The following is a 27209-nucleotide window of genomic DNA, read 5'->3' on the forward strand; positions in this document are numbered from 1 at the left end:
GGAAGACATCAAAGCGTCAAGACGGGAAACTTAAAGCAATATGTCTACAAAACAGGAAATGCACAACATAACAAATGAGGAACGAATGGGAGGAAGCTGGAGTCAATGTCTGTGACCGAACTGTAAAAAACTGCCTAAAGGAAATGGGATTTACATACAGAAAAGCTAAACATAAGCCATCATTAACACCTAAACAGAAAAAAAACAAGGTTACAATGGGCTAAGGAAAAGCAATCGTGGACTGTGGATGACTGGATGAAAGTCATATTCAGTGATGAATTGCGAATCTGCATTTGGCAAGGTGATGATGCTGGAACTTTTGTTTGGTGCCGTTCCAATGAGATTTATAAAGATGACTGCATGAAGAGAACATGCAAATTTCCACAGTCATTGATGATATGGGGCTGTATGTCAGGTAAAGGCACTGGGGAGATGGCTGTCATTACATCTTCAATAAATGCCCAAGTTTACATTGATATTTTGGACAGTTTTCTTATCCCATCAATTGAAAGGATGTTTGGGGGTGATGACATAATGTTTCAAGATGATAATGCATCCTGCCATAAAGCAAAAACTGTGAAAACATTCCTTGAAAGAAGACACATAAGGTCAATGTCATGGCCTGCAAATAGTCCGGATCTCAATCCAATTGAAAATCTTTGGTGGAAGTTGAAGAAAATGGTCCATGACAAGGCTCCAACCTGCAAAGCTGATCTGGCAACAGCAATCAGAGAAAGTTGGAGCCAGATTGATGTAGAGTACTGTTTGTCACTCATTAGGTCAATGCCTCAGAGACTGCAAGCTGTTATTAAAGCCAGAGGTGGTGCAACAAAATACTAGTGATGTATTGGAGTGTTCTTTTGTGTGTTTGTTTTTCATGATTCCATAATTTTTTTCCCTCTGCTTGGTCTGAAAAAAATTACCCTTACTGAGTACCACATTTTTAAACTTGATTTCTTTTAGTGTTTCTTAAAGCCCTAAAGTTGCCATTTGAAATGACTTTAGTTTTGTGCCATGTCTGTGATCTGCTTTTTTCATCAACATTAAACAACTGAATGAACATCCTCCGAGCCTAGTGATTCCATAATTTTTGCCAGGGGTTGTAGTACTCATATGAGAAAATTGGCCATGTGCACGAACCCTTGGGCCCACTTTTCATGATCTGTGTAGGGCCCTGATTTCCAGACTGGATGCAGACTCATGGACCTAAACTCATTAGCATCATGTATGCCTATGGGGTTGATGAGTTCTGGTCAGGAGACCCATCATGGTTCTGAAATCATGATCTGTACGCAGACTGTGAAGCTCTGATGATTGAAGCCGACCTTAGGGAGAAGTAGTGATAATAAAGGGAGACTTGACTCGTAGAGAATACCACTCAGAGTAGTCACTCCGCCACAGAGGCTGGCGAATCTAGTAGACAATAATAATGGAACCATGGACCGTGCAATTATTGATAAAGAAAAAAAATATTTATAAGCTCTCCCAGGAATTAATAAGTTCCAAGATCCACAAATTCAGGGAGGGCTACACGGATGATTAACCTAGCTGGTTACCAGGTGCAGTAATGCCAATACGTAGTGAAAATCCAGCAATCCCAGGGAATAATTTAAAAGTTTATCGATTTAAGGCTTTTCTTTAAAAAGACCATAAAGGATGAATAGAAAAAAAATTGGTGAACGAGGTGTGGGGGGAGTGTTTTTTAAAATATTTTTTGGAAGTGCGTTTTTTTTTTTTCTTTTAAGTTGTGGGGTTAGTAATGGTGGTGTCTGATAGATGCCTCTCCATTACTAACTCCTGAACTTGATGCCAGCTGACATTATACAGCTGATATCAATCCCAAAAATTATTACCTCAAGTATTACTTGTCAACGTACCAGGGCAATCGGGAAGAGCCGAGGCTAAAAGGCAGAATTGGCGCATCTAATGTATGCGCCGTTTCTATGGCAGCTGTGCAATGGTCTTACTATGCTGGGAAAGGGTTCAATATCCAGGGCCATTCCAAACCTATTAATATCAGCCCTCAGTTGTCGGCTTTGCATTAGCTGGTTATTAAAAATAGGGGTCCCCACATAATGTTTTTCTTAGGGTCCTCCCATTTTTGATAACCAGCAAAGGCAAAGCAGACAGCTGAGGGCCGATATTAATAGGCTGGGAAGGTCCATGGATATTGGCCCTTTCCCAGCATAATAAGATCAGCTCACAGCTGTCTGATTTTCCTTGGCTGGTTATTAAAAACTATATGGTGGCCTGATTCTAACGCATCAGGTATTCTAGAATATGTATGCGGCCGTCTGGGCGCGACTAATCAGCGAAGCAATGTTTAAATGGGTTGTGCACTACTTTAAATTAACCCCACCATGTATCCCCCCGGGGCCCCTAACAAATTTTGTAATTAAGTCATGTTGTCCATACTGCTTGTGACAACATTGCTGACCATGCACAGCCAGCACGTAATCTCCTGTTCCGCGTACCACGGTGAATGACGGGCTGTGGGCGGGGTTATCCCCCAGAGTGTCACACCCAGCATCCACCCAGCATCAACTGGTTGCGACCAATCAGAGAAGCGGTGTTTTAAATTTCGCGCTGATTGGTCGCACCCGCCCGGCCGTGACCAATCAGCGAAGCGTGTTTCAAATCCGGCGCCAATTCGCGGCCGGACTGCGCTCATTGCTGATTGGTGGCGGCCGCGACCAGTCAGCGAACCGTGTTAGTGAGGACCGGGGAGCGGCGCTGCCTGTGCGGGTACTTCTGCTGCGAGCAGCTGGGAGATGACCCGCTAGCACCGGTCATCTCCCGGCTGCATCGCCGCTGACCTCCGTGCGGCAGATGAGCCGCTAACAGCCGCCATCTTGTTCTGAAATCCCGCGTCGCTGATTGGCCGTGGCCGGACCAATCAGCGACGCGGGATTTTCTGGACGGATAGATAGATGGGATAAGCTGATTATATAGTAGATAGGGGGACCCCATGTTGTTTTCTCTATTTATTTATTAACAAGTACAGTAAACTACACACACAAGGCACTGCTCCACTCCTCCATTTGGACCTCCGCCTCCTGGTTCGAGAATATTATTTTTTATTCTGTTATTTTAAGTAATTTCCCAATCCACATTTGTTTTCAGGGCAATTGTCCTGCTCTTACCCCCATTTTACTTCCTTTTGCATACCCCTGGCCCTTACGTAGACCATTGTACAGTTCCAAAGTTCGGGTTCTCATTGGTTTATATGGGGTTCGGGTCCAGGGTCAATTTCTGGTACCTGAATCGAACTTTGGACTAAAGTTCAGCTGAACCTGACGAACCCGAACTTCCACAGGTCCGCTCATCCCAAATCTCAATCTAATTTTTGTATCTTCTTGAGTTTCCACCCAGTAAGGCAACTACCAAGTATTGTGACTTCAGAGACCCAAGCCATTAAGCGTGCAACCTCTAAGCATCTGTGTCTCCCTGGGAGAAATATATATTTTTTTCCATGTGAACGAAAAAAGTGCCTGTGACATCCCAACATGATACAGCGCATCCTCTTCAACTATTCACTCCTTTTCCTTTCTGTACGCATGAATGAAGACTTTTTCTTTCCTTCTTTCTGTTGTGATCTTTGCCAGTTAACCTTCTTCATTATGACTACACTGGACGCAAGGTCACTTGTCTCTTTTAAGGCCTTATTGATTACTTAGAATATGAATATTTGATTGGTGGGGGTTTTACTCCCGCCGATCATCTAAATAAAGGGTCCCAATCAATGTTTAGCCAAGCACACCACCAACCTACCTACAGTAGAGGTTTGGATTGAGTTCTAGTACAACGGACAGTCACAACCCATGATAAAAAAATGCAGAGGATGCACTACCCCAACTTTCCTTTATTTAGCTCGTTATTGAAGATACCAGGTGGCGGATCTTCACAAATCTGCTATTTATACTGTATCTTATCATAATGGTAGACCATCTTTAGTAAAGTTCTGGAAAACTCTTTTTCAATTCTTCCAGCCCTGTGATGAATCTTTTGGGGTTGTGCTGGTTCTGTATATTATCTCTCTAAAGTGTGTATTTATTTTACAGGTAGAACGTGCTCAACGCTGCTAAGCGGCCATGACCTCCAGTAAGTAGACTTCATGATGGCTTTGCTTAATGAAAAAGACAATTGCAATGAGGCTGAAATGTGTGATTGCCTTGAAGTTTACAGTAAGTTTGGGATTAAAAACTTCAAGGGTTCAACTAAAAACAAAAGCAAAAAGTATATAATCTGTGAACTGCGATTTAACCTTTGAGCTGTAATAATTGACTCAGTTCCTAGATGCAGCCACAAGAGTTTTGACTTCCTACAGCTTAATGTTAGGCCATTATTACACCAGGTGCTCAGCTTTTTTTAATGTTTGCCTCAGGCGAAGACATCTTGGTGGCACGTGATCTTTTTTTTTAAAAATTATTTAGTGTAGAAAATAAATAATTTTGTTGTGGACTATCCAGCAACCCACAGATGGTTTTTGCATTTTACAGATCAGAATTCTCCTCTCATCCAAACCCAACCTCAAGGACCATGGAAATCTCACAATCCATCCACAGCCTCTGTTCCTTGTGGACTGGGAGACCTTACAAAGGTGAAAAATGTTTGTACTCTAAAGTCCACAAATTTTATACTTTAAATTCTCCAGACAAACATTTCACATTTATTTATTACAGGTAGAAGAGATTATATTTAAAGACAAAGGTAAAATAATAGTAGAGCGTTGTCCTTTTATGATAAGTTCTTCCACAGCTGGTGGCCATTCATTCTTGTCTGGTCTTCTGATAAGCTCTTCAATGCTCAGATTTGTTCAGCAATATAAAGGTTATATCATAGCATTTGATTCGGTGCTAGGATGGAAAAGTTACTGAAAATAAATTCTGAGATCAGAGGTAAACATTGGGCTACCACAATAAGAAATGGGCTAGACTTGTTGCATTCATGGTTTAGTTGTGTTATATATGGATTGTCTCTGAATATATTTTGACTGTATCATTGAACATGTTTTAGTCTTCCAGACCCGTGATGGACAAACCCTATTTTCAGTGCGCTCAGAGCATGGACTGACTGGGCCGACCCTAAGCCTATTTCTTAAGGACTCTTATGAGAATGACCTAGTTCGGCTTCATTTGCTTTCATATAATGGATGTGATGACGATGAGATGTATGTAAGTATTGTGAAGTCTAAGATTATTTTCAAAAACTCAATGCGAAACCTTTACTCAATGTAAGTTTATTCTAAAATTGAGCATTTGATTCGAGCACCAAAACATTGCCGGAAAGAACTCATAACTCCTAATAAAATTCTATCACAGACTTCCTTCTCCATAATTCTGTACCATGGAGAGAAGCTATAGGATGTGCAGTGGTAGAAATTACACTTAGTCCCTGGATCCAAAGTGGCTCCAACGGCATTTTGCTACTTAAAAAGTCACCAATATTATAAATGGCAGATGGTTGATGGAGACCATGTAGGATTTTGAGTTATGCCTCTGTCTGTACTCATCGAAAGCCCTACACAACCTCTTCCACTAGACTAGATTTGATGCAATCACTTTCAAGGTTTAAGATTCTCAATGAATGGGACCTTCACTTGTGAAGATTCAGTTGGGTCTGGTGACCTTATTTCACACTATTAGCCTTGACATTCTCTATACATTTCAATAAATCAATGTCCGTCATAGAAGCTGATGTCCCCGTGAAGGTCGCTGTGTCTGACGTGTTAGTATGTGGACATCACACCGCACACTCGCTAACAAAATAGCATAAAATGTCATTCAAAAAAGTCACATTAACCAAAAATGGCACCAGGGGAAAAAAAGAAAAAAGATCAAAAAATTCAATGAAAAAATAGAGCAAACACAAACCAGTAGTTTGTGTAAATCTGATATCACCATAATCCTACTGACCTGCCAAAACATATTACCATTTCATTTACGCCACACAATTCTGTAAAAATAAAACTATCATGGAATTACTGTGTTTTTTTTTTCAAGTCTTTTCACTGAAATTATTTGTTCTCGCTGGGAAATGAGTAGCAGGTTATACATGCCATAGTTGTGCCGTTAATTCGTATTATACTGCTATACTCTTCCCATATCTTGCAGTACTTCTATAAGAAAAATAAAAAATATCATAGCTGATGGCATTAAGTAACTTCAGTTTGGAATTCACACTTGGATTGGCCCTAAGGGGAGCAGGTAAATCTCCCGGTGGGCCGCTGTACAGGAGTAAAACACTTACACCACAACATGAGCAGTAGTTGGCCTAATGCCACTTTTGTGTCTATATAGAGAATCAAATGCATCACATCATTCATCCACAAATTACCTGGTGTATTAATATAAAGAAACAGAGGTAAATTTGTGAATGAGGGTAATGTATTGTTTGCATGTACACTGATGAGCAAAAGGGGTAACTAATAACAATGTTTTGAGCTTTTGACTTTCAGGCTCCATATCTCACCATCCACTACTGCTTCGAACATGAGATGACAATCATCTTGGTTATCTTGTACATAAATTTGACTTGTAACTATTTAGCATATGATTAGTTATGCGGATTCTTGTTATGTCACTACATTGTTACTGTTTTGCTCCTGGTGGTTTCTGCATGCTACAAATTACAACCTGTCCTCACATTCCCTAATAGCTCAGTGTGTTATAAGGTTGATTCCCAAGTGAAAGGTCATTGGTTCGAATCGAAGAGCAGCCATGAAGAAGATTTCCCAAGAAAAGAGAAACAGCATCATCCAGCTCATCCATAGCGGTGTCTCGGCCAAGAAAATTGTGAAACTGCATCATGTGAGTGCAATGACGGTTGCAAGAATACGAAATGAAGTTCGTCCATCCATTCACAAGCCAAGAGGTGGACGTCCAGGCGAAATATCGTAGTCGACAAGTCGGCTAATCACAAGATCTATCTGTTCTGGTGCGACAAACATGGTAGTACAGGTGGCTCGTATGCTTCATAATAGTGAGATCACAGAAGTCCATGCAAGCACCGTGCGACACACGTTACACAAGTCTGGAATTGTGGCCCAAAAACAGATGGCGACAGCCTCGACTTCAATATCATCTTAAGAATAGTCCACTCGAATTTGCAAAAAAGTACCAAAAGTGGACCGTAGAAGATGGGAAACGAGTGATGACACAAATGTCAATAGACTAGGCTCTGATGCGGGCAAATGTAAGAAACAAGAGAAAAAGAGGCTAACGGATTGGGAAATTGAAGGAGCTGTCAAGTCCGGTGGAGGAAGTCTGATTGTTTCACAGCCAAAGGCGTTGGATAGTTGAGCAGGATCGATGGTGGTCTCAATTAGAGATGAGCGTTGTTCTACTCGAACTGTTCGCCAATCTCAAATTCGAGCTGTTTTGGGCGGTGTTCGAGCCGTTCGGCGAACACGAACAATTTGAGAAAAATTCGGCTGTTCGAGGTTATGTTCGATAACTGTTCGTGCACCAAAATCATAACTGGATTTTTTCTCAGTAATGATGAAAATTAATGTTAATACGCAGTTTGAGTGTACAGCGGGGTGGGGGGAGGGGCAGGGGATGGATCTCTGCAGGAATAATGAAGATCTCCATTTTTTTTTCTCTTTCCCGCATTTGCAGTGGGGAGGTGCAATCTGTCAGCCTATCAGCAGCGCACACACGGAGCGAAGTGCTTTTTTTCACACAAGCAAGGGCATGTGTCATTGGCAGTGTATGTCACATGTCCTTGCCCTATAAGACCAAGCCATTTTCCCCGTCGCCACCATTTTCTCACTGCTGCAGCTGCGTGTTAGACGGCACCGCTGTTGCTGTGTGCGCTATACCTTGTTAATTTCAAGCCAATTTTCGCACAAATCTACAGATAGCTTGGGAGTAGGGAATAGTTGTGATTGCAGTCCTTTTAAGGACTAGGTTACAGCATTTCCTACGACTTTTATCAGGGAGGTCTGTGCTCTTAAATAGATAGATTGTGGGAGTAAAGACTAATTGTAATTGGAGTCCTTTTCAGGACTAGGTTACATCAGTTCCTATCAGTTTTTGCCAGGCAGGTCTGTGCCAGTGCTGTGCAAGTTTTTTTCACAGCATTTGGCTGAATCTAGCAAAACTAATTCTTTTTGGCCTATTGCAGAGTGTGTTAGTCAGTGGAGTAGCCTATCTGTGTTGCAAGATATACCACCTGTGTATAGAATACCAATTTTTTTACTGCACCTAGTGAAGTAAAATCTTTTGGGCATAGCATCATTCTATTAGTCCATCTATACTGACCTCCATCAGGTTGCAAACTGAATATAATTTTTTTCTGCATCTAGCTCTGAAAAAATATTTGGCCTTCTAGCAGTGTGTGGGACTTTCTCTATTAGTCCATCTATACTGACCTCCATCAGGTTGCAAATTAAAAATAATTTTTACCTGCATCTACAGTACCTCTGAAAAAATATTTGGGCTTCTAGCTGTGTGTGGGAATTGTTGTATTAGTCCATCTATACTGACCTCCATCAGGTTGCAAACTGAATATAATTTTTTTCTGCATCTAGCTCTGAAAAAATATTTGGCCTTCTAGCAGTGTGTGGGACTTGTTCTATTAGTCCATCTATACTGACCTCCATCAGGTTGCAAATTAAAAATAATTTTTATCTGCATCTACAGTACCTCTGAAAAAATATTTGGGCTTCTAGCTGTGTGTGGGACTTGTTCTATTAGTCCACCTATACTGACCTCCATCAGGTTGCAAATTCAAAATAATTTTTTGTATGCATCTAGCTCTGAAAAAATATTTGGCCTTCTAGCAGTGTGTGGGACTTTCTCTGTTAGTCCATCTATACTGACCTCCATCAGGTTGCAAATTGAATATAATTTTTTTCTGGATCTAACCCAGCCAATAGTTTTGGCCTAATACCACAGTTTGGCCACTCAGCTCTGCTCGGTTCCCATCCATTGTTTTTTTGTGCAAACAACTCCAGAGTTGTGAATTAGTTAACCACCAAAATGAGTGCAAAAAGGCCTGCTGCTGGTGGAAAGGGGAATAGGCGTGTTGGGAAGGGGAAAAAAGGTTGTGTCCGTGGGGTAGGTGTTAAAGCAACAGTAACATCTGCAGAAGAAAGACCATCTTTCAGCCAAACTAAAATGTCTACTTCTTTTAGCGGACAATGTGATAAGATCCCTTTCTTACGGCCACGCCAATCGCTACAAATTCCAGATGAGGCACAAAAATAGCAGGTGCTTCAACGGATATCAAGTGCTCCTTTAAGTGGGCTCTCCTCCACATCAACTTCAACATCACAAATACTACAGTCCTAAAAGGTGTCACCCCAATCGCACTTGCTTCCTCACAGCTCCCAAATCTCCAGCTGCCCGTCTGAGTATGAGGTAGAACAGATGGTTGAGTCTGCAGAGCTGTTTACTCATACTATAGCCTGGGAATCAGAGGTCGACTCCAGCGCTTCTGTGAATCCAGACGAGGAAATGATCTGCACTGATGCCCAGAATCTTTATGAGTCGGATCCAGGACCAGACGCAGAAGGTTCTGACCATAATGTAGACCCTCATTCCCAAACTGTAACTCCTGTTGGTGGAGACAATGAGGAAGACGATGATAAGACTCAAATACCTGATTGGAGCGACAACTTTAGTTTTTTGTCAGGGCAGGAACAGGTTGGCTCTGAGGACGACGGGTGTGATAACGCACAGGGTGATGATGATGAGGTTGGAGATCCCACTTACTGTCAACCCACAGTCAGCCAAGAGATGAGGTCAGCAGAGGAGGTGGAGGAAGATGCTAGTGACGACGAGGTCAGGTTGCGCCTTCCTGGACAGAGACGTAGTACTGGAAGCACGTCAACAACTGCATCCTCAAACACCACTCTGCCTCTCACCACAAGTCGTGGTGGCTCTTCAGGTCGCATGGGTGCTAAGCCTTGCATAGCCTGGGCATTTTTTCAGATCGATAAAGATGACCCAACTCGTGTTATCTGTAACATTTGTCAGCAAAAGCTAAGTAGAGGCCAAAAAATACATAGTTTGAGTACTTCATGCATGAACCGGCACATGGACATGAAGCATAAGTTGCAGTGGGAAGCTGAGTGTGCTACAATGCGGCCTAGCCGGCCGGGCCAGCCACCGTCTGCCATATCTTGTGCATCCGCGGCCTCTTCATCCTCTGTGACTGGGGGGACAGCAGTCACACCTGTTTTGGGGCGTAGACCTGCCACCTCTTTACCCGCAACAGCCAGCGTGATTGGCAGGTCATCATTTTCTTTGGAGGTGGTAACAGCAGCTGGTGTTGAGCGCTGTCCGACATCGATAGCACCACCTTTGGATCAAGGCAACCTAACATGTCCGCCTGCATCTTCCTCACAGACCGGCAGTTTGCCGGGGACACCCTTATCAACCCCGTCTAAGCACAATAGCCAGCCCTCGGTCCCTCAGATGTGGACAAGTAAAAGACCATTTCCTCCTAGCCATGAGAAAGCTAAGAGGTTGAATTTCACCATCTGCAAGCTCTTGGCTACAGAAATGCTGCCTTTCCGCCTGGTGGACACAGAGGATTTTCGAGACCTTATGTCCGTCGCAGTGCCCCAGTACCAGATGCCCAGTCGGCACTACTTCTCAAAGAAAGGTGTGCCTGCGCTCCACCAGCATGTCGCACACAACATCACCGCTTCTTTGAGAAACTCTGTGTGTGACAGGGTGCATTTCACCACAGACACTTGGACGAGTAGGCATGGACAGGGGCGTTACATGTCGCTGACTGGGCACTGGGTAACTATGGTGACAGCAGGACAAGGGGCTGCTGTCCAAGTCTTGCCGTCCCCACGAGTTGTGCGTCAATCCTCTTTATGTCAAAGTTCCTCCACTGCTTCTGCTTCCTCAACCTCCTCTCGGTCTTCCACCTGCACCCAAAGCCTGTCTGGTCATGCCACAAGCTTTCTAACTGCGCAGAAGGGATCCTGCACACCTCCTTACTATGCTGGCAGTAGGGCTCAACGTCATCAGGCGGTTTTTACATTGAAATGTCTGGGAAATGTGAGTCACACAGCTGAGGAGTTGTGGTCAGCTCTGGAGAACCAATTTCATGAATGGTTGTCTCCACTGGACCTGAAACCAGGGAAGGCCGTGTGCGACAATGCTGCAAACCTGGGTGCGGCTCTTCGCCGGGGCAATGTCACACACGTGCCTTGTATGGCTCACGTGTTGAACCTGGTTGTCCAGCAATTTTTAGCCCACTATCCCAGACTAGATGGCCTTCTGCAGAGGGCACGGTCGCTGTGTGCTCACTTCCGCCGTTCGCATCCCGCAGCTCAGCGACTTACATCTCTACAGAAGTCGTTGGGCCTGCCACTTCACCGGCTAAAATGCGATGTGCCTACCCGGTGGAATTCAACTCTGCACATGTTGTAGCGACTGTGGCAGCACCGACAAGCCCTGGTGCAATACGTTCTGACGTATAGCCTGGGCCAACGAGATTCAGAGGTGGGGCAAATCACGCTGGAGGAGTGGTCTCAGATCAGGGACCTATGCACCCTTCTGCACAGTTTTGAAATGGCGACGAAGATGTTTAGTGCTGACGATGCCATTATCAGCATGACTATTCCGGTGATTTACATGCTGGAGCACATGTTAAACAGAATTCGGAGTCAGGTGGTGGCACAAGAGGAGGTGGAGGAAGTAGAGGAGGAGGAGTTGTATGCGGAAGGGCTAACATCTGCAAGGTCCAGACGGTCGGCAGCACCAAGGCGGCAGGCATGTGAGGGTGGGGGAGATGGTTTTACCAGGGCGCATGGTAGCAGCCAAACTAGTGAGGAAGGTGCAGGAGCCCAGGAAGAAGTGGAGGACGAACTGATGGAAGACTCATCAGATGAGGGAGACCTTGATCACATTTCTGTTGTGCGAGGTTGGGGGGAGAGGACAGAGGAAGGAATCATGATTGTTACCTCGCCACCAACACAACAGGGACTTGGTGCTCCTGGATGCGCAACACACATGAGTGCCTTCTTGCTGCACTACCTGCAACATGACCCTCGAATTGTGAGAATTAGAAATAATCCTGACTACTGGGTAGCCACACTGTTAGATCCCCGGTACAAAAGTAAATTTGCAGAAATTATTCCTGCCATAGAAAGGGATGCACGCATGCAGGAGTATCAGCAGAGACTGTTGCAGAATCTTACATGTGCTTTTCCACAAAATACCAGTGGTACACGTAGTGAATCTCACAGTTCCAACTTGCCAACCGTGGGACCGTCAAGTGTTCAGCACTCAAACCGTAACAGAACCACAGTATCTGCTGGTAACATCAATTTTGCGGAATCATTTCACCACTTTTTTAGCCCATCCTTTGCAAGGCCACAGGAGACAAGAAGTCTGACACATAGTCAACGCCTAGAGACGATGGTACAGGAGTATCTCCAAGTAAACATTGAAGCCACGACTGTGTCACTGGACCCTTGCTCTTTTTGGGCTTCCAATCTGGATAAATGGCCGGAGCTAGCCACTTACGCCTTGGAGATCTTGTCATGCCCCGCAGCCAGCGTTCTGTCTGAATGTGTGTTCAGTGCTGCTGCTGGTGTGCTGACAGATAAGCGCACGCGGCTCTCCACTGATAATGTAGACAGACTCACGTTCATAAAGATGAACAAATCATGGATCCGAAACGACTTTTCTACCCCTGTGTCATCCTGGGGAGAGTAAAAGCTTGATGGTTGGTTAAAATCACCCTACCAACCGTTTTAAGCTTTCAAATTACTAATCATGTTTATCTGTATCTTGACTGGAAAATAATTTTGGCTTTGTAGCAGTGTGCAGCACTGATCCTATTAGGCCATCTATACTAAAGCTTCACCAGATTTAAAATTGAAAATAATTTTTAGCTGCATCTAGCCCGGAAAATAATTTTGGGGCTCCGAGATGCGCAAGACACATAAGTGCCTTCTTGCTGCACTACCTGCAGCATGACCCTTATATTGTCAGAATTCGAAGTAATCATGACTACTGGGTTGCCACACTCTTAGATCCCCCAAACTTTTCGATCAACCTTTTCATTTTAATAAAGACCAAAAAAATGGTCATTTTTGAAATTATAAGCATTAGCAGGTTGTTAGAAACTGAAATCAAACAGTTTTCAACTCAAAACTTTATTCTAGGTCATGTTACATTTTCACATAGGACCCCTTGTTCGAAAGGAGCTTCTGAACTCTCTCGTCCATTGAATTTGTCAGGTTTTGGATGGTTTCTGCTTCAATTGTTTTGCATGAGGACAGAATACCCTCCCAGAGCTGTTGCTTAGATGTGAACTGCCTCCCGCCATCATAGACACTCCTTTTAATGATGCTCCAAAGGTTCTGAATGGGGTAGAGGTCAGGGGAGCATGGGGGTCACACCATAAGTTTGTCCCCTTTTCTGCCCATATCAGCCAGAGATGCAGATGTTTTATGTGCAGCATGAGATGGTGCATTATCATGCAGAAAAATGATCTTGCTGTGAAATACACGGTTCTTCTTCTTGAACCATGGCAGGAAGTACTGTTTGAGAAAATCCACATACATTATGGAGTTCATCTTTAGCGCCTTCAGGGATCCTAAAGGGGCCGACAATCTCTCTCCCCATGATTCCAGCCCAAAACATTACTCCACCTCCTCCTTGTTGGCGCTGTAGCCGTGTTTGCGTGGGGTGTCCATCAACCAGCCATCCTCCACTCCATCCATCTGGACCATCGAGCGCTGCACGGCACTCATCCGTGAACAAAACAGTTTTGAAATCAGTCTTCATGTAATGTTTGGCCCACTGGAGCCGTTTCTGCTTGTGTGAAGTGGATAGAGGAGGTCGATAGGATGGCGTATGCACAGCTGCAAACCTCTGAAGGACCCTGCATCTTGTTGTTCGGGGGACGTTGGAGGCACAAGCAGCTTCAAAAACTTGTCTGCTGCTATGACAAGGCTTTTTTGCCGCTGCTCTTTCAACCTGACGTAATTGCCTGTAGGAAAGAGTCCTCAATTTGCCCTTATCAGCACGCACACGTGTGTACTGTGAATCAGCTACATACTTCTTGATTGCCAAGACACTTCATCCTGATCATCGCACAATGTTGATTGTAGTCATGCCTTGACCTAAACACTCCACAATTTGTTGCTTCTCAGCAGCCGACACATCCTTTTTCTTTCCCATTTTGGCAGAAAATGTAGGCTGCTTAATAATGTGAGAGAGCCTTCTTAAGTAGTCTTGCCTTTCATTGGACACACCTGCCAAACTAATTAGCACAGGTGTCTGCAATTGCTTACAGTGATATAAAGAGCCCTGACACACATCACCATCAATGAGTTTAACTGACAAACAAACAAATTCTTCCCTTATCACTCCTAAACACTTTTTGCATAATAATTTGGAACGCAGTGTACATGTGCTTTTCCACAAAACACCAGCGGTTCACGTAGTGAATCTTACAGTTCTAACTTGCCAACCGTGGTCTGTATGGAGTTGTTCAATAAAGGGCCCAAAATTAAGATAACATAGATGGGAGAGGTCTCTATGAATAGGAATTCCTAAGTATTTGATACCCTGTGAGGGCCAGGCAAAGGGAAAGTTGGACTGGATGGAATCCTATATGGATTTGGGGAGGGAGACATCGAGGGCCTCAGACTTCGCTGCATTGATTTTAAAATTTGACCATGTAACAAAGTGATCTATTTCAGCCATAACAGCAGGGATGGATATATGTGATTGAGTGATATATACTAGGACATCATCAGCAAATAGAGAGCACTTGTACTCGGTGCCTCCCACCTCAATCCACCTAATATTGGGGTTATGGCGAATTGATGAGAGCAGGTGCTCCGTCACTAGGATGTATAAGAGAGGGGACAGAGGACATCCCTGCCTTGTCCCATTGGTGATTGTGAAAGGTGATGAAAATGTTCTGACGCACCCCCTGGGCCTTGGGACACCCGGAGCCGGACCCTTTTTGGTGGATGCTGGTGGTTGTAGTCTTCGTGGCGGCGACCCGGTTCCGTGGCTCAGGGCGGTCAAACCAGTGGCGGAACTATTTATGTGGTTTTGATGTTTAAATGTACGACTACGCCACCCGTGGATTGCGGTCAGAGTGAACCGCTGCTACAGGGCAGACCGCTGAGGCTGGTGTTGTGGGTGCAGCAGAGCGTAGCATAACTCCCCACGGGAGGAGTATAGCCTCAGGGCAGTGTATGCGGAGGATGGGGGTGATGGTGCAGGGCAGCAGCAGTAACGACACGGAGTCAGTGATGCAGTTCAGGGCCTTTACTCACAGTTCTTATTATCCAGACCACGTCTGCAGGTAATGGCTGCCCACGTCGTACTGTGCTCACCAGGTGAGGGGCTCAGACAACTCCCAGATAACTTTGGAGCACTTCACAGGACCCCCTTTGTGTGTCCTTTGTCTGGCCTTTCTTACCAACACTTCTGTCCGGCTGCCTCGGGCCTCCTCTTGGTAAACTTGGCGCCAGTTTCCCTGACCCTATGTGGTGCCTTCCTAGCGGGTGTAGCGAGGGGCTGCGCCACATAAAATGTCAGAGCCTCCGGTTTCTAGCTGAGGGTCGTTTCCTGCCTCCACTAGTTCGGGGACCGGTCTCCCCCTTTGGCCTGACCCCTCCACGCAGGTGGATTCGGGCGTGCGGTGGCGACTCGCCAGTCCGCACCCCTGGGATCCCTTCATTCCTCGTTCCTGGAGCCTTCTCCGCTCCTCTTCCTTCCTTCTCCCTCTTCCAGGCCTGGGCCTCTGTTACTAGGCCCGCCTCCGGAGCAGAGCTCATGCAGAGCCCCTGCTCCCTGCCACTTCTGCTCAGACTTCTCTGCACTGAACTAAGATGGTGCCCACCTTTTATACTCCCTTCTCAATGCACCCAGGAACTGCTTCCTCCCTGCTCCTGCACTACAGGGTTCCCCTTCCTCAGTGTTCCCTCCCCCCACTCCAGCCAGGGACAGGGACTGTCGTGCCCATCTCAGGGGCATATTGGTCGCCCTGCCCCACGGCAATGTGGTGTAATGCATGCAGGTGTCGGGTCCTGATCCACACTCCATCCTTACCTGAGAGTGAGATATCACACCTCTGGGTGAGGTGCAATACGTCTGTAGCAACCGAGCCCTCAGGGTGCTACAGTTCCATTTATCTTCAGCCTAGGTGACGTATTGTGATACAGGGCCGTGATTTTGGCTATAAAAGGGTCCCCTAGACCCCTACCCCAAGCTTTTTAAGAGAATCATATATGGCGTGCCAGGAGACTCTATGGAATGCTTTCTCAGCATCCAACGAGAGTATCTAATTACAAATTTTTAACTGCATCTAGCCCAGGAAATACTTTGTGCCTAGTAGCAGTGTCTGCTAGTCAGCGGATTATCCCGGCTGTTAAGCAAGCTACACCACCTGTAGTTTAGACACTTAATTTTTTCAAAGGAAATGCTTCGGGACCATGGGATACTTAGTGAAGAGCATCAGGAGGCACCCCAAGCCATAGGGGCTGGGACTGGCAGTAGGATGCCTTGCGGTGGACAGCCGAGCTCGATCCTTATAAAAGCTTTTTAACTGCAGCAGCTTTAGTGGACGCTACTGGAGCTGGAATTACGCGGCTGCTGGCATGAGACTTGCCCTCCAATAGATCCTTGTAAATGGATTTAAAGTGTATTCATAGAATCATAGAATCATAGAATCATAGAATGGTAGAGTTGGAAGGGACCTCCTGGGTCATCTGGTCCAACCCCCTGCTCAAAGCAGGATTCACTAGATCATCTCAGACAGATGTCTGTCCAGCCTCTGTTTGAAGACGTCCATTGAAGGGGAACTCACCACCTCTCGTGGCAGCCTGTTCCACTCATTAATCACCCTAACTGTCAAAAAGTTTTTTCTAATATCTAATCTGTGTCTCCTCCCATTTAGTTTCATCCCATTGCTTCTAGTCTTTCCTTGTGCAAATGAGAATAAAGATGATCCTTCTACAATGTGACAGCCCTTGACATATTTGTAGACAGCTATTAAGTCTCCTCTCAGTCTTCTTTTTTGCAAGCTAAACATTCCCAAATCCTGCAACCGTTCCTCATAGGACATGGTTTGCAGACCAGTCACCATTCTGGTCGCTCTTCTCTGAACTTGCTCCAGTTTGTCTATGTCTTTTTTAAAATGTGGTGCCCAAAACTGTACACAGTATTCCAGATGAGGTCTGACCAAAGAGGAGTAAAGACCGATAATGACTTCACGTGATCTAGACTGTATGCTTCTGTTAATACATCCCAGAATTGTATTTGCCTTTTTTGCTGCTGCATCACACTGTTGACTCATGTTCAGTCTATGATCTATTAGTATACCTAAGTCTTTTTCACATGTACTGTTGCTTAGCTCTATTCCTCCCATTCTGTATATGCTTTTTTCATTTTTATTGCCCAGATGTAGTACTTTGCATTTTTCCCTGTTAAAAACCATTCTGTTGGTTGCTGCCCACTGCTCCAGTTTATTTAGGTCTTTTTGAATCCTCTCTCTCTCTTCTCTAGTATTAGCTATCCCTCCTAGCTTTGTGTCATCAGCAAATTTAATCAGCTTACCCTCAATTCCTTCATCTAAATCATTGATAAAGATGTTGAACAATACAGGTCCCAGGACGGAGCCCTGTGGTACCCCACTTGAGACATTCATCCAGCTGGATGTGAAGCCATTTACAACCACCCTTTGAGTCCGATCACTAAGCCAGTTATGAATCCACCTAACAGTTGCCTGGTCCATTGCATACTTGGTCATTTTTTCAATAAGGATGGTGTGAGATACTTTGTCAAATGCTTTGCTGAAGTCAAGATATACTATATCTACAGCATTTCCCTGATCCACCCAGTCAGTGATTCTGTCATAGAAGGAAATTAAGTTAGTCTGACATGACTTGTTAGTTACAAACCCATGCTGACTCTGGTTAATCACTTCATTCTTATCCATGTACTTACATACATGTTGTTTAATAATTTGTTCAAAGATCTTTCCTGGTATAGAAGTCAGACTCACCGGCCTATAGTTCCCTGGGTCCACCTTCTTCCCCTTTTTGAAGATAGGAACAACATTTGCTCTTCTCCAGTCTTCTGGGACTTCTCCTGTTCTCCAAGAATTTTCAAAGATTATGGAGAGTGGTTCTAAAATTTCTTCTACGATCTCCTTCAGTACTCTGGGGTGTAATTCATCTGGACCTGGAGACTTGAACTCATTTATGTTAGCTAAATATTCCCTCACAATCTTTCGGTTTACAGATAACTTGGATTCCTCTATTCCTTTAAAAGGACAGTGAAGATCAGTTGATGTTACATTTTCTTTCTGAGAGAAAACAGATGCAAAATAGGAATTAAAAAGTTCGGCCTTCTCAACATCCTCTCTTACCATTTCTCCATTTTCATCCTGTAAAAATCCTATAGCATCTTTGACTTTTCTTTTACTTTTGACATACCCCCAAAATCCTTTTTTATTGCTTTTGACATCTCTTGCAAGCCTTAATTCATTGTCAGCTTTAGCTAACCTGATACGTGCCCTACAGGATCTGCAGACTGCATTATAATCTTCTTTAGATATGCCTCCCTCTTTCCATTTAATAAACATTTCTTTCTTTCTTTTTAGCATGTGTTTAAGTTCTGTGTTCATCCATCCTGGTTTCCTTAAATGCTTCCCATTCTTCCTACTTTTCGGGATTGTTAACGATTGTGCTTTGAGAATCTCATTTTTAAAAATTTCCCATCCTTCCTGGACATTTTTGTCCTTAAGGACATCCAGCCATTGGATCCCTCCTATTCTCTTTCTGAGTCTCTTAAAATCTGCCTTTCTAAAATCTAACCTTGAAGTTTGAGTCTTCACATGTCTTCCTCCTCTAGTTATCCAAAATTCTATAATAGCATGATCGCTGCCTCCTAGGGTCCCAGCCACCTTTACCTCCTCAACCATTTCCTCCCTGTTTATAAGGATTAGATCCAAAGTAGCAGATCCCCTTGTTTTCTCCCCTACCTTTTGGAAGATAAAGTTGTCAGCAAGAGAGGATAAGAATTTGCTTGACCTGTTAGTTTTACTTGAGAGAGATTCCCAACAAATGTCTGGATAGTTGAAATCTCCCATGACCACTACGTCATATTTTTTGGAGAACTTGGTCATTTGATACATAAAGAGTTCATCCATATCTTCAGCTTGCCCAGGTGGCCTGTAGTAAATGCCTACAATGGTGTCCTTTCCGTTGTTCTCTCCTTGTATTCTTACCCAAACAGTTTCCACAGAACTCCCAGTCTCTGAAGCTTCAATCTCTGTGCAGATATACGCTTTTCTAACATACAATGCAACACCTCCTCCTCGTTTATCAAGTCTGTTTCTTGCAAATAAGTTGTATCCTTTTAGCCTTTTATTCCAATCATGTGTATTCATTCAAATTAGAGAGACAATTTAAATTAAAAAGCTTAGAGCTGCCTCCATCACAGGGGGGCTCGCTCGACCCACCAGCGGACAGGCACCAGTATTGGGAGAGGGGGGCTGGCCATCAGGGTTCACCGCGGCTCTGGCACAAACCCGGCGACACGGAGGTGGCACGGGCAGGAGCGGACTGGCCGTGTCGGCTTCTCACTTTTTGGATTTTAGAAGGGCATGACATGCCTATATCTGTGTCTCCCCCTCCTTTTACTCCTCCACCTCTTTTATTTTCGCATGACTATATGTACTTGTCACTTTTCCATGTGTTAGTTATGTCTTCTGAGCAGTTTGTCAGCTTTTGGACACCTTTGAAGGTGTTTTCTATGTGTTTCTATGTGTTTTTGTTTGCCTGCCATTGGTTTTAACGGTGTTCGAAGGTGTTCGACGAACAGTTCGGCGAACACACGGGTGTTCGACGAACCGAACCGAACTCGAACACTACGGGGGTGGCTCAACACTAGTCTCAATGCTATTTGTAAGTATCCTACAAGACTAGTTACTTCATTCACTCTTACTATGGGTATGAAAAGGACGATTGGTGAAAAAATGGTACAATGACAATGAAGTAGAGGGGCTAGACCTCAACCCAATCGAACACTTATGGGTAGTGTTGGGAAAAAAAAGCTGTATACATACCCAAGAGAGTCGAACAGTATGCACCAACTTTGGGAACGTGTAGAAGAGACCTGGGATCAGATTTCGGTCAAGACATGCTTGACTCTGATTCAGAACATGCCAAGAAGGAAGCAGGCAGTGTTGAAAGCCAGTGGAGTTAAAAAAAATTCTAACAAACAAAATAATAAAAATTAAAATTTTAGATTTTTAGGAGAAAAACAGTAATAATGCAGTGATATAACAAGAATCTGCATAACTAATCATATGCAAAATAGTTGCAAGTCAAATTTATGTATGAGATAGCCAAGGTGATTATCTATATCTATATTTATATCTATCTAAAAAAAAAATAAAAAATGGTAGTATCACATTGAAAGCAGTAGTCGATGGTGAGATATGAAAGTCAAAAGTACAAAACATTGTTACTAGTGTTGAGCGAGTATGTTCTATTAACCCTTTCGCCGAGTATACTCGGGCGAGCACCGAGTATTTACAGCTGCTCGGTGATGTGTTTGATTCGCTCCCGTGTGCATGATTTACAATTGTTTGACAGTTTTATTACATGTGAGGAATGTCTATTTCTTACACATTCCTCACATGTAATAAAACTGTCAAACAGTTGCAAATCATGCACATGGGAGCGATTCAAACACATCACCGAGCAGCTGTAAATACTCGGAGCTCGGCCCGAGCATACTCAGCGAAAGGGTTAATAGAACATACTCGCTCAACACTAATTGTTACCCATTGCTCATCAGTGTAGCTGAACAGTGGCCCAGAGAGTCCATGTTACTGGTGGGCCTTTAGCACCCCAGTCCCACACTGTATGAGCAATCTATCCAGATACATGCTCTTATTTTTTTCCCTTTTTAGTTGCAGATTCTTGCCCTTTCGAATCACCCTGTGGGCCATGTAAAAATTGATTCTGTATCTGGAAACCTGAATATTACCATTCAGATAACCGAGGACACATCTACATATATTGCTAGCCTTCCAATGTTTCTACACACGCAGAAGAGCACTTCCATACAGGTGAGTGGACTCACCAATGTACAAACATCGATAGGATAGAGATACATTGGTTGGACGGGTAGATAGAATGATTCTATCTAACCCGCTGACAAAGGTTTAACTGCAATGTGCCCTGGGGCCAGCGCCATCCTGGAGGCATGTGCTTGTGCCGGGTATCCATCGACATTGTTCTTTTACTTTGTATACGACATAGCAATATAGTCTTTTTTATTTATCAGGGTGCATTTAATTCCCAGCAATGTTTGGCTCTGTGATTCCAATTTATATTTTAGATATTTGAATTATGAGCATTTAGCATTCAGCCATACTATTAGAAGTCTACTGTTATGTGTCTAATGCCATCTCTCTTGTGCCTCTTTTTTTATATTGGTTAGAGGGGTAGATGGAACACTTCATCTTTACCCTCCATCCCTTCTATCTTCTACTGTCACATAAGGTGTGGGAACTGCAACAGAAAGGGAAGAGGGGGAGGAAGCCCAAACACTAGGGAAAGGGGGAGTGGAGACCCTTGGGCAGATCTAATATCATCCTGCCTACCCTACCATCCCTATATAGGTTCTACACCTATTGCCAAGCAGGACCTTAAACCCTGTATGTCCCTAGAGCTAGGCCCTAGATAGGGAGGGGACGGGGTGAGCACTGGTCAGGCCCCACTACAAACTAAAGACAACAAGGTAGACAAACAAAGGGGATTAACTTAGCTTGAGCAGACACCAGAGGGAAAACGCCAACTGTCCTTCAAGGGCACCAGATAAGAAGTCAGCCAACAGCTAGTGCTCCAAGCCTGCACAAAGGTAAATAAAAGTATCACCGGCAGTTCCCTGCAACAAACTGAGAGTTTTTAACTCACTTGCAAGGGTGTGTCCATTAACAGCAGGAGAGTCGTCGCCCCTGGGTCTTAAAGGAAGAAGAATTAAGAAGGCATCTGCAATGCCAAGCACAGTGACCTTCTACAGTCAGATCCAGAGTGACTGTCTAAAACACCTGGCACACTCGTGACATCTACTCATTACATGGCCGCTATCTTTCAACATCATTAAAGCCGAAATTCTATCTACATATCTCATATCTTTCTAAGACTAATTTTCTTCTTCTCATCCCTGAGATACTGAACATGAACGGGTCTCATCAAGTTGCCAAAATAACAAGAGAAATAGAAGGTAATTCGGCGCAGGTCGTCTTCCAGTTCACTGAAGACCTGAATTCCTGTACAAAAACTGTGATCCTCGGGTCTTTCCTCTACTTGGTGAGTGTCTACAGCTTTCAATTATGATAGAGTAATAAAATAGCCAAAGGCATGTGCCAATTTGACCAAACACTCTATGGGTTTAAGGTATTAAGATTTAATCCCTGTTTAAACCCATGCTTCTCACAAAAAAAAAAAATGGTAGATTGTAGTTGCTCTTAAACATTGTTGATCGAATTGGGATCTAGTAGATGAGAATTCGCCAAATCGTAGATATTTTTTTAAGTTACTCTCCGCTAAATGAATGTTCCTTATTATGGTCTGTGGTTTCTCCAAACCCAAGAGCATAATAAACATAAGATGTTTAAAACAAATAATACCTCATTGTTCACTGACTGCCATTTGGTCCTCACCATCTGTGACCAGGACTCAGATGTCCCAACACGTTGTAAGGTTGAGATCACTTGACGTCCCGACATGTAGTGTCCTCCAAGGTTTTGTCGCGGTCAGGTGACTCTGTAGATGTGGTGTCTTGAGAAATTGCAGGACAGAGGAGTACAGCTTATGCGTTGGAGCGCACACAGTGGCGTACAGGCTCGATAGAAATCATTGCTGTACGTTCATTTGGACACAAGCTGAGAACTTCTGACCCCGGCGGCTCATGGGAGGAAATGCATTCATTTTTTTTCCCTGCAGCGGCCCTTTCAGTGAAGGCCGCATTGTAACACTATTCATCTGCAGGTTAACCCTATATCTGCAGGTAAGCACTGTTTTCCAAGGTGACTGGGTCCCTGTAACTTATTACTAATAACATGTTTCTTTCTATCTGTATTTTAGAGCTTTCATCTCCATGAGATTTCAAAACTGGAAAATTGCTCTTCAACTTTTAAAGATGTGTGGATCATTGACAGCGTCGACTGGGAGGATCGATTCGGGTCTAGCAGCCAACCTTGCGAAAAACAGAGGGCTGTGGATGGGGAGAGCGGCTGCTGCAGTGATTGTGGCACTGAATGCCGGGATTGTCTGGGCTGTATTGGGGAGTTTGTTCTCTGCTGTGCTGATTGCTGCCATTGTTGTTTAGGTTGTCTTCTGCTCATGCTGTGTTGTAGTGATTCTTGATTTGTATTTATTTAAAAAATGTGCATTTAATTATTAAGCTGCTTTTTTTTTGTTTTTTTTGTTTGTTTTCTGTCCATGACACATTGAGGTGAGCGATGTTTCAGCTGTTTTCCACGCCATCGCTAACACACGTTTTATGCTTGAAGGTTGACAAGTCCATTGCGTTCACCCTATAACCTAACCTATTGATCCAGAGGAAGGTAAAAACCCCATAAGGCAGATTATAATGTCTCCATATTAGGGCAAAAACACCACATACGGCAATCAGATGAGTTCCCTGGATCATCATCCCATCACAAACTCTAGTGCCCATGTGCTGTAATATCCTATTCATCAGAAAAGGCATCCAGGCCTCCTTGGATTTTTTTAGTGAATTAATCATTACAACATCATGTGGAAAAGATCTATCATCTCGCTGCTCTTACAGTAAATAATCCAGAATCTCGCTGCTCTTACAATAAATAATCCAGAATCTTACTGCTCTTACAGTAAATAATCCAGAATCTCGCTGCTCTTACAGTAAATAATCCAGAATCTTACTGCTCTTACAGTAAATAATCAAGAATCTCAATGCTCTTACAGTAAATAATCAAGAATCTTACTGCTCTTACAGTAAATAATCAAGAATCTCAATGCTCTTACAGTAAATAATCCAGAATCTCACTACTTTTACAGTAGAGAATCTGTGGCTTATTATGATTAAAATTTCTTTCTTCTAGACATAGAGGATGCCCACTTGTCTCTGTCGTTGGTAAAAAGATCATTATACCGATCTCTGTACTGTCTTCTGATATATTTGTACATTGTAATAAGATCACTGCTACGCCTTCACTTTTCCAAACTGAATACCCCCCCCTCAGTCTCATGACCCATCCTCTGCAGTCACCCATTCCCTTAATAACCTTGGTTGCTAGTCTCTGTGTGTCACCCAGGGGGAATATAGGGGACTCGGTACCCGGGCCTTTTACCTTGTTTAGGAGGTCACGACAGTCGGCTCCCGGGCCCGTACTCTGGATCTCTCTTTAAAAAGGGGTTTTAGTATAGTTTGTCTTGTGACGCCACCTGTGGTTCCCGGTAATAAGTACCGGCGCTGCTGAAGACCTCCGGGGGGTGATGGGATCGTAGCTGGGATGTTTCTGCTCCCTATAGGCGGAGCGGGCCCCCGGGGCAGTGTAGATGCAAATGGTGGTGATGCTGGGGCTTGCAGTGCAGGAGAGATGGGGCAGCAGGAGTAACTGACAGAGACAGGGGATTCAGCTGCCTGGCACTGTTCACTAAAGTGGAGTTTGCTGTCTAACCGTACACCAAAGTATTGACCGTTATAGACCTCATTCAGATATCAGTGTTTTTAATGTATGCAAAAAAATGGTGTTTTGGATCCAATTTTCATAAATTTTTATTCAGTTTCAGCTTTTACCATCAGTGTTATCAGTTATTTTCATGTATGGAAAAATAAACGACAAATCTTCTCTTATTCAATGCAATGTTAATCACTGACAGTGACAGACTAGTGGAAACTGTAAGCATCCGTGATTTATAACATACACATAGAGTAATGTTTACGCATGTAAACATGGACATGTATACAGCCCCCTAGACTGTAATGGAAAAAAATAGATAGTAAAAATAAACATCTGAATGAGGCTTCACCCAGTGTTAGTTTAGTACATAAATTGTACAATTATTTCCTTTGCCCAAGTGCATGACCTTGCGTTCATCTACATGGAACTTCAATTGCCATTTGTCAGACCAAACCTCCAGATTACATAAACCCTCCCATGATATTAAATTATCTTCTTGTGCTGATTACCATGTACAGTTTACGATCATCTGCCTATATTGTATTTTTTTTCTGTATGCCTTCTACCAGGTTATTAATAAATATTTTAAAAAGAAGAGGGCCTCATACTAACCCCTGGTATATGCCACTACTAACTGTGACCTAATCAGAGTGTGTTCCATTAGTAACCAACCACTTGGTTCTTCTTTTGGCCTGGTGCCTGGGATCGCCACACGAGGTATCCTCATGATGCAATATTAGTAAATCATTTTAAAAATTTTGCCTAGCAGCATTAGTGTGATTTTATTTTTTTATTTTTTGGATATGCAGTCAATGTCTTTTTTTCTACAGCTATCGTATAATGCATCATCCATATATTTATTTTTTTTTTACTTTGACCCGCACTCCTCCCAATTGACCCGGGTCTTTTAAATTTGTAGGAGCCTGCAAAGAAGGATTCTGCCTATTTTTTGCTCTTGGCTCAATCTGACAACATGTGGAAGGTGAGATTTTCAGCTCCTTTCCCTTAGTGTTGGTGCTGTGTGGCGGCCATTGCTGTTGGGATGATTTGCCTGTGGAGAGGCGTGGCCTGGAGCTGTGGGGGCCTTTCCTTGCAGCATGGGTGTGCTATAAGGCAACAGGTTGCTCTCCCCCAGGGTCATAACAATTGCGGCAGCAGAGGATGCAACCTGGCCCAGAGGTGGAGGGGGCCAGCCAGCTCCTATTTTAGCTGGATGTGCATCCGAGGAATGGCTGCGGACGTCGGAGTGCCCATGATTGAGGGAGCATATGGTACCACAGGACCCAAAAGGGTGCATGGACGGACTTCTCCACAAGATGCCCTCATTACATAACAGACGCCTCCACCCTTCCACCTCATACCACCAGAGGGAACCCTGTTAGGGAAATATATACTGGAGGGTGGAGTTAGGTAGTCAGTGTGTGTGCTGGCACAGAGATCAGTGAGGAAGCAGCATGTGAGCTGCTGTGCTGAGGGCCAGCCAGGGCCTAAAGCACGTGCTGAAACCCTGGGGGCCTAGAGCGGGGCCAGAGGCAAGGAGAAGAGTGAGAGGAGTTATGGGGGCAGAGGAGCATCTTAGGCTCACCCCAGAACACAAGCCGGACACAGGGTCCTCTACGCCCAATAGGAATAACCGGTATACCATGAGGATTCTAAACCCCTGGTCAACCTGAAGCTACAATCATTTAAAGAAACAAAAGTGGCCAACCATTGTATTATAATAGTGGACCCTAGTGACACGACATAATGTCAGGCAATGGATCCATGATGCCTACTCACAGTAACTAGAAAAAAAGGAGAACCTTAGAGTATTTACGGCAAGAATGGACATAATTTTATTTAGATATGAAAAATTCAAGACAGAGTAAAAAACACATAAATTCACATTAAGCAGGGAAGGAAATTGACGTATGCCAAACGTCAGGGACATCCAAGGGACAGTAATATATAATATACTAGTAATTACCGCCCAAAATTTAGGCGGATATATGCATGTGAGCGTCAATATTATGATCACAAATTACAGTTTTGCATAGGGAGATATGAGATACTAAAACCTAAAAGCGTAGGTCACAAACGGGAAAATGTCCCACCATATATAGGAGGTGATTAAAGTGCATGCCAGTGCATATTCATATAAGCAATCTTCAAGGGGGGACCCAGTTAAGACCCGCAGCTAAATAGAGAGGAGGAGTACCCCATTACTGATGTTACAACAGTGTGAACAACAATCTCCACATTAATGTAACTCACCAAAGTGTAGGAAAAAAATATCAAAATTGTCCCAGGGAGTCTCTGGACAGTGTGCCAAGGATAGTACCACGCCTCGACGCGCGTTTCGCTGTCTTTGTCAAGAGACGATGATGTCGGAGCCAAAAAGGACCTTACATATACTTCCCCCAACTGATCACATGATCAGGGAGGAAGTAAATGATCATTGGGCGATCGCGGCGTGTGACCCCGGGACCACGCCCCCCTAACACCGTGCACGCGACGGCCGTCACGTCGCCAGCACGCGCGGG

The 27209-nt window shown here is 44.0% G+C and overlaps 1 protein-coding gene across 1 annotated transcript in view; it reads left to right on the forward strand.

Annotated features, from left to right (window-relative positions):
• Window positions 1-25218, forward strand: part of LOC141165426 (uncharacterized) — a 40373-nt gene extending 15155 nt beyond the window's left edge. The window contains exons 2-8 of the mRNA XM_073651028.1: window positions 4062-4101; window positions 4500-4600; window positions 4683-4710; window positions 5017-5174; window positions 20923-21081; window positions 22187-22327; window positions 23105-25218. Of these exons, the coding sequence (XP_073507129.1) occupies window positions 4092-4101; window positions 4500-4600; window positions 4683-4710; window positions 5017-5174; window positions 20923-21081; window positions 22187-22327; window positions 23105-23386 (879 nt within the window). The 5' untranslated portion in view covers window positions 4062-4091 and the 3' untranslated portion in view covers window positions 23387-25218. The remainder of the gene's footprint in view (window positions 1-4061; window positions 4102-4499; window positions 4601-4682; window positions 4711-5016; window positions 5175-20922; window positions 21082-22186; window positions 22328-23104) is intronic.
• The last annotated feature ends 1991 nt before the right edge of the window (window positions 25219-27209 follow it).

The sequence above is a fragment of the Phyllobates terribilis genome, unplaced genomic scaffold, assembly GCF_046119375.1.
Source record: "Phyllobates terribilis strain yellow unplaced genomic scaffold, ASM4611937v1 Scaffold_11__3_contigs__length_659146591, whole genome shotgun sequence".
Lineage (NCBI taxonomy): Eukaryota > Metazoa > Chordata > Amphibia > Anura > Dendrobatidae > Phyllobates > Phyllobates terribilis.